Genomic DNA, 8,579 nt, shown 5'->3' with positions numbered 1-8,579 from the left:
GAAGAAGAAGAAGAAGAAGAAGAAGAAGAAGAAGAAGAAGAAGAAGAGCTAACATCTATATAGTGCTTACTATGTGCCAGGCACTATGCTAAGTGCTTTGCAATTGTTATCTCATTTAATCCTCACAACAACTGTGGGAGGTAGAGGCTATTATTATCCTCATTTTACAGATGAGGAAACTGAGGGAAATAGAGGTCAAGTGATCTGCCCCTGACTGTACAACTAATGAGTGTCTGAAGCTGGATTTGAACTCCTATCTTCCTGACTCCAGACCCATCACTTTAACCACTACACCACCTGGGTGACCCTAGTGAAAAAACCACCTTGGGCAACCACAGGACCATACCATGCACATTGCAGGTGTATAGAATGAAAAAGTCAAAGGTAACCTTAAGAGACCACCTAGTATAACCTCCCCATTCAATTCAATAAACAAAGCACCTACTAAATACAAGGGGATACAATGACAAAAACAACAGTCCCTGCCATCAAGGAGTTGACATTCTGGGGGTAAAGGGGAGAACAGTTCACAGTTTCCAGAGAAATAAATAACAAACGTTCAATGAATGTATTTGGGGGGAATATAATAACTGGGGGAAGCAGGAAAGTTTTCTTTAAGGAGCTGACACTTGAGCTAAGCCTTGAAAAGTGCCAAGAGTTTCTTGTCTTTTTTTTAACTTCTGAAGCATTTATTTTTCTTCCTCCCATTTACTTCCCTCACTCCCAAGCTGAAGGAAAAAGAAAAATTCTTTTAACAAATATAAATAGTGAGGCAAAATAAATTTCCACACTGACCATGTCCGAAAACATATGATTCATTCTGTGCCCAGAGTCCATCTCTGTCAGGAGGTGGGAAGCATCATTGATCTGGAATCATAGTTGATCATTGTGTTCACCAGAGTTCTTAAGTCTTTCAAAATCGTTCAATTTTATAATGCTGAAGTTACTATGTAAATTGTTATCCTGGTCCTGCTCACTTTATTTTTCATCAATTCATACAAGTCTTCTCAAGCTTCTCTGAAACCATCTTTCTTCATTTCTTACAACATAATCTAATCCTATTACATTTATATACCATTATTTGTTCAGATATTTCTGAATTAATGTTCTTTGCCACCACAAAAGGGGTGCTATAAATACCATTTTACATATAGGTCTTTTTCCTCTTTTTTCATTTCTTTGGGTTACAGGCTTTTCAGCAGTATTACAGACAGCTAGGTGGCTCAGCTTCATTCCATTGGTGACTGAGAAAGCAGGAGAGCATTGTCCATTATCCAGAACCCATGCAAGCATGCCATCCTGAAACTGACATAAAATACTGATAAATTTCTCCAGGCAACCCAAATTTTGCCATGATTTTCCACAAGCCCTCACGACTGACAGTATCAAAGGCCTTAGTCAGATAGATAAACATTGTGTACAGATCTCTGTTCTGCTCCTGACATTTCTCCTGGAGTTGTTTGGCAGCAAACACCACGTCAACCATTCCTTGGCCCTTTCTGAAGCCACCCTGGCTCTCAGGTGGATGACCATCTTCCAGATGAAGAATAACCCTATTAAGGAGGACTCTGACAAGAATCTTGACAGCAATAACTAAGATAGAAGACCCCTCCCTGTCTGACTGTAATAGGACAATCTATTTCTTTTTCCTTTATAGAGATGGATAATGGAAGCATCCTTGAACTCCTAGGGAATAACCTCCTCTTGCCATATAACCCAGAAAATTTCAGTCAACTTTTGTATACACAACGGACTGCCTCACCTTGTAAATCTCAGCTGGATGGAATCAGCACCAAGCATAAGAGGAGCTTAATGGTATTCAAAATCTTTTCTTCAGTTGGAAGTTCAGCTAGAGAGGGACTGACTTCAACCTGTGGTACATGGCCAATGGCTTCAGCATTGATTGATGATGGTCTGTTCAGAACACTGTGAAAGTGTTCATTTATCCAGCTCTATTTATCTATCCTGATCCTTAATCAATGTGACTCCATCAGCACTGAGTAGTTGAGATACACCAAAGGTCTTTGGCCCATAAATAGCATTCAGAGCATTATAAGAGCACTTTGGATTGTTTCTATCAGTGTAAAACTGAATTTCATCTGCCTTCTTACTGAGCCAAGAATCCTGTATCTCTCTAAGCTTCACTTGCATTTTACTTTTGATGAAATTAAACACTGCCTTCTCAGAGATGGGTGAACTATCCTGCTGATAAACCCTATGGAGTTCTCATTTTTCATTTAGCAGCTTCTGAATTTCCCCATCATTTTCATCAAACCAATCTTGATGTTTACAAGTGTTGTAGCCCAGATGAGTAAATAACAGTGCTGTACACCAAATCTCTGAAAGCTGCCCACTCCTTTTTTGCTCTACTGTTGCCAAACATGTGAAGGCTCAGCTTTCCCTCCAAGTTAGCAGTGAACTACTGAAGCGCTCTAATCTGTTAACATTAAGTCTTCTGGTAGTCATCCTGCCTTGGGGCCACTGCTTTTGTTGAATGCAAATATTTAGCTTGAAGAGGGTAAGTCTAAGCAGTCCAACAATCTGTGCCGCACATCATCTTCATAACTCTCATATCCTCTCTGTCTCTTCTCCTTACAAGGATATAGTCTATTAAATATCAACGTTTGCCGAAAGAATGCATCCATGAAGTTTTATTGCATTTAGGTAAATGGAAGACGGTGTTGGTGAGGAGAGGGTCATGAGATGCACTAGTCTTCAGTAGTAAGTGATCACTGCTGTTGCTCCATTCCTCCCAAGGACTCCCTGCCATATCTTGTAGTCTGTGCCTACTCTGGTATTAAAGTCACCCAGAATTATAAGCTTGTCCTCTTTCAGCACATGGATGATGAGGGTCTCTAGGTCTTCATAAAAATTTTCTTTGACCTCATCAGGGTTCATCTTGGAGGGAGCATACATACTGATACATGTACTCCAAAGAGATCAAAAAAAGAAGGAATGGGCCTATATTTTAAAATATTTATGGAATTTTTACAGTGGCTAAGAAATGGAAATACTCAGCAATTTAGGAATGGTTGAACCAGTGATGGTATATGAATGTAATGAAATATTATGACACTATAAGGAATGCTGAAAGGGACAGTTTCAGAGAATGAACCAATGAAGTGGAGTGAGCAGAATTAGGACAACAATTCATATAATAATAACAACAGTGTAAAGAAAAACAACTTTGAAAGACTTAAGAACTCTGAGGGATGCAATGACCAACCAGGATTCCAGAGAACCAGTGATAAAGCCAGCTACTCACATCCTGAAGGAGAGATGATGAACTCAAGGTGCAGAATAAAGAATATATTTTTGGACATAGCCAGTATAGGAATTTGTTTTGCTTAACTATGCATATTTGTTACCAGAATTTTCTTTTTCTTTTTAAATGGGGGAGGGGTGGTAGGAGGGAGAAGAGAGCCATAGCTAGGGTTGCCAAAAAAAAAAAAAAGAAAGGAAAAAAACTACAACAAAGAAAAGAAGATGACTGGGATATCTTTTTAAAATGCACCAAAAAAAGAAAAAAGAGGGCCAGGAGGAAATATAGACATGCACTACAAAAATTCCATAAATATTTTAAAATATAGGCCCCTTTTCTTCTTTTTTTTTAATCTCCTTGGAGTACAGGTCTTGTGGTGCTATCACTGGGACAAAGGATTTATGCACAGTTTAGCATCTTTGGGAGCAGAGTTCCAAACTGTTTTCCAGAATGGCTGGACCAATTCATAGTTCCACCAACAATGCAATAGTGTGCCTGTTTTTTCACAGTCTCTCCAGCAATCGTCATTTCCCTTTTCTGTCACCTTTGTCAATCTCATGGGTAGAACCTCAAAGTTTTCATTAATGTTATAGAACATTTTTTCCCACATGATTGTTGATAGCTTGGATTTCTACATTTGAAAAACTGTCTATTCATATTCTTTGATCAAAACATTCATAGGAGAATGGCTCTGCCTCAGAAGCTTAAGCAGGGGAATAAAATGGTCTGCCTTAGTTTCCTCATCTGTAAAATGGGGATAATAATAGCAGCTACCTTCCAGGATTGTTGTGAGGATCAAATGAGATAAATTTGTAAAGTGCTTTGCAAACCCTAAAGCACGACACGAATGCCAGCTATTGCTGTTATCATTATGAATATCAGCTAGGTAGCCATAAGGATGATTGGTTAGAGAGTGGATAGGCTGGATGCAGGGAAAAAAATCAGGAGACTGTTGCAATCATCCACATAGAGATGATTGGCATGAACCAGGGTGGTGGTGGTGTTAGTAGAGAGGAAATAGAATCCACAAGATTTCACAGCTTATCAACTGTGGAAAGGGGTGAGGGTCAGTGTTGTTTAAATGAGCATAAAGAGTTAAGAATGTTGTTTTTTGTGGGCTGTGTATTTGGGGGACTAGATTTGTGTTGTCCTCTGCAGAAATGAGAAAGTCAGGAGGAGGGGCAGGTTTAAGAGAGAAAAAAGCTTCGTGGTTCTGTTTAGAACATGTTGAGTTTAAGACACCTATGGGACATATCAGAGGAAATGCAGGGCTGGAGCTCAGGAAAGAGATAAGGGCTGGATGGGTAGACTAGGGAGGTATCTGCATAGATCTATGAGCTAAAACCATGGGAGCTGATGGGATCACTAAGAGATAACACTCAGAAGAGAAGAAGGCCCAGGAGAGAGCCCTAGAGTATCCCCATACAACAGGGGCAGGAAGTAAATAACAACAATTGACATTTACATGAAACTTAAAGTTTACTCATCACTTTATGTGCATGATCTCCTTTCAGCCTTCACAACAACCCTGTGAAGTAAGTTCTACAAGTCTCATTCCCTCCATTTTACAAATGTGGAATCTGAAGCCTAGAGAGGTCACACAGCTGTTAAGTGTCAGAGGTAGGTTTTGGACCAGGTTCTTCCTGGCCTCAGGTTCACTATAATAGCCACCATGCCTCTCCAGAAAACAAAATACCAAGAAACACAGGGTAATTTCAAGAAGAAAAGAATACTAATAGATGGGAAAAATTAATTCCTCAGACAGGGCTTGTATTAAAACAGGGGTTCTCAAACTTTCAGGTCTCGGGTCCCCTTCATACTCTTGAAAATTACTGAGGAATTCAAAGAGTTTTTGTTTATATAGGTTATATCTACATATTTACCACATGAGATACTTACTATAAGAGAAATAAAACATCTTACCATTAGGAAAATAGCTTTGACTTCATGGACACCCTGAAAGGGGGGACACCTCCTAGGGTCCATTGTCCATACTTCGAAAACCACTGTATTAAAGTTATGACTAAGTTCCCAAGATTCTCCACCTGAGGTCAAAAATGGAGTTATTGGCAGAGCTAGTGGCTAGAATCCAGTTCTCTTGACTTGACAAGTTCTCTTGTCTAGGGTTTTTTCCATGCAAATAATTTCAGACAAGTCTGCCATAAATATTGGCTAATATTTGCTAGATACAGGATGAGGATATTTCAACAGAATTGGGAGTGGGATAGGTTAGAAGATCGAGGTGACCCAACACATTCTTACCAACCCTTGGATACCTCACCACCACCCCCTCATCATTAGCCCCTCCTAAGAAATTTAGGTCTTTTTAAAAACAGAGGTCTCCAGGAACCTTCCTGAGCTGGCACCTGATACTGATGCAGGAGATGCCACGAATATCTGAAGTCTAATGTTCACTTCCATGGACCACTGCTCCTGCCCCCTTTCTCTGTCACTGCCATCCACTAAAAACCTTCTTCCTCTGCTAAGGAACAAGTACCACGGCCCCTGACCCATCTTGGCTAAACTCGGCTGCCAGCACTGCCTGTTCTGGGCTATCCTCGGTCCTGCCAGCCCTTCCACACTCCCTGGACTGCCCAGCTACCACATCCTCAACTAAACAAAGCCAGGAAAGGAAGGTCAGGGCCCAGGTGATTAGGTAGCAAGGAGAAGGAAATGTAATTCCTACCTCCCCTCTCCAAACTCCCCACCAAGGAACACGGCAGGAATGACCTTCCCAAGAACTTCTGAAAAACAGGAGAACAAATCCTCCCTTCCCGTGAGGAGTCCCCTGGAAGCAGTGTGGTACCTAAACAGGGAGCCAAGAAAACCGGGTTCTAATCCCAGCCGAATTCATGATGTAACCCAGGAGGCAGTGAGAAATGAAGGAAATTGCCCATTACCTCACCTCTCAAATGTGGATTAATAACTCCTATCCTACAGAGGTGTTATGAGGATCATAAATACACCCTGGAAGTTATGTAAAGGGCTAAGCAAGGAGTTATTTTCAACATCACTGGAATAAGACAGAGCCAGGACCCTGAAGAGGGAGCAGGGGTATATCCCCACTCAAAGTGTGGGTTCTTCCATCACTAAAATCAGCAACTGGACCACAGTGAACTCCACCTTCACCCCCATCCCCACCACCCCTAAGCCAAGGGACTTGAGAGAATTCACTCCAGAATTTATTAAAGGCTTAAGACAGGCTCTGGGATAGACACAAAGATTTTTAAGAGAGCCAGTTCTTGCCCTCAAGGATCTTACAGTCTACCAGGGAGGGGGTAGGGAGGAAGGACAACATGGTCACAGGTAAGTTGACTCCAAACATATAGAAAGTAAGTACAAAATAATTTTAAAGGTAAAGGAAAACACTAACAAGAGGTGGGGAGAGGGAAGGTCTCCTGTAAGTGATGGCATTTAAGCTAAGTCTTAAAGTAAATTAGGGATTCTAAGAGGCTGAAGTGAGTCCACAGAGTATTGCAGGAGTTGGGGGGAGGGGGGAAGCCTGGGCAAAGCCAAAGAGTGATATTATATGGGGAATACCAAGGAGGCCAGGGTGAAGTGGATGCCACAGAATTCAGACTTTGCTCCCCAGCTGAGGGGTCTTGGGAAAGAATGAAAGAGAGCAGAGATTATCACCTTTTCCTTTCCCATCAAACATCCCACCTCCACTCCACAGGCCCCCAGGAAGTTGGATAAATCCATCACTGTCATTTGTACAATCTGACCCAAGGTGCCTATACCTGCCTTTAATATCACGGGCCTCTATTAGGTGAGGAGTATGGAGCTGTCACTGAGCAAGCCAACTCCCAACTCAGTGTCAGTATCCCCCAGCTGTAAAATGAATGATGATAATAATAATAATTAGCATTTCTACAGCTATATTTAGGTTGGCAAAGGGCTTCACAAACATTATCTCATTTGATCCTAATGACAACCTCGTGCTATTTATTATCCCCATTTTACAAGATGAAGTGAGGGCACTGAGGCAAAGAGACTTGCCCAGGGTCACACTGCTAGCGTCCGAGGACTCCAAGCCCTCTGCTTTATCCACCGTGCCACCTAGATTGGACTCACTAACTCTAGAATTTCTTCTGCTTCTGACAGTCTTGGGCTCTGTGAGCTTGCAAAGGTACAAAACATTCACTAGAAATAATCGGACCTGAGTTAAAAATGCTGGCTCTATTGTGACCTCAGGTGGGATGTCACTGAGCCTCTGTTCTCTCATCTGTAAAATGAGGAGATGGGAAATGCTCTCTGAGATCCTTCCAACTCTCAATCTATGATCTTATAATTCCTCCTCTCTTTGAGTGTCCACAGGCAAAGATCCAAGTAATTTGAAATGCCCAGGCACCCTTCAGTCTCTGGAAGCACAGCTCCACCTACCACCTGGAGGGAGCGACAGTGGCCCTGGCCTCGTCTACCCCATCATCTGACCCCTTTCTCTCCCCTCTCGGTCACCACACCCAGACCTGGGTTATTTTCGCCCACTGAAATTGGCAGATCCCGTAATAGCTAAAGCTTCCACGCGGGCGCAGGCTCGGAGGGCTGCCAAGGTAGCCAAGGATGTCTCTCTGCAATAGAGTAAGGGGATGCGGAGGGGCCCGTCTCCTGCCCGGAGACCCCCAACCCCTCCCGGGGTGCGGCACAGCTCAGGGCAGCGCAGCGAAGCCAAAAACCCAGCGCTCCGTGGGCACGCGCGCGCGCACCGCCCCCGCCCTTCTGCAGCCGCCCCCGGCCTCCGCCCGCCGCTCACCATCTGCGCGTACACGTGGGCCGGGATGTGACGCCCCGAGATCTTGATCACCCCCGTGAGCATGAAGAAGATCCCGAACAGCAAACGCAGACCGCAGAATATGATCTCCATGGCCGCGCGCGCCGGCCCGGGGCGACCCGAGCGAAGGGAGCGACCCCAGTCCAGCTGGGGGACTGCCCGCCCCCGGCCCTGCCCCTACCCTATCCTCCCAGCCCCCCTACCCCCCACTCCCCACCCCCAGGGCCCCGCCTCCGCACCGGGGCCACGCCCTTTGCTTCCCTTTCTGGCGCTGGGCACTCGGTAGCGTCTGAGTCCCTGGGCCCAAATTGAAGTAGAGGAAGGAAAGAGGGCCGTGCCTGTCCCCATTTCACAGGGGAAGAAACCAGGACCTCAGTGGCCAAGTCTGGGACCAGAGGCGCCCCGCTTCCAAACTGCTGCCCAGCAGTGCCCTCCACGGAGAGAAGAGGATGAAGCCCACTCTCGTCCCAGCCCTGAGCTGAAGTATAGACACAGCTCCTTCTGTGGCTCAGAGGGAGATCCCAAAGGGTCTAGTGACAGCGAGTA

At 44.2% G+C, this 8,579-nt stretch overlaps 1 protein-coding gene across 1 annotated transcript in view; it reads right to left on the bottom strand.

Annotated features, from left to right (window-relative positions):
• TMEM35B (transmembrane protein 35B) overlaps positions 1-8,172 on the bottom strand; it is a 17,606-nt gene extending 9,434 nt beyond the window's left edge. Inside the window, exon 1 of the mRNA XM_027864670.1 lies at positions 8,016-8,172. Within this exon, the coding sequence (XP_027720471.1) occupies positions 8,016-8,126 (111 nt within the window). The 5' untranslated portion in view covers positions 8,127-8,172. The remainder of the gene's footprint in view (positions 1-8,015) is intronic.
• Positions 8,173-8,579: the final 407 nt, after the last annotated feature.

Source organism: Vombatus ursinus, unplaced genomic scaffold (genome assembly GCF_900497805.2).
Source record: "Vombatus ursinus unplaced genomic scaffold, bare-nosed wombat genome assembly UNPS02014775.1, whole genome shotgun sequence".
Classification (NCBI taxonomy): Eukaryota; Metazoa; Chordata; class Mammalia; order Diprotodontia; family Vombatidae; genus Vombatus; species Vombatus ursinus.
This window is presented reverse-complemented; position numbering and strand designations above follow the sequence as displayed.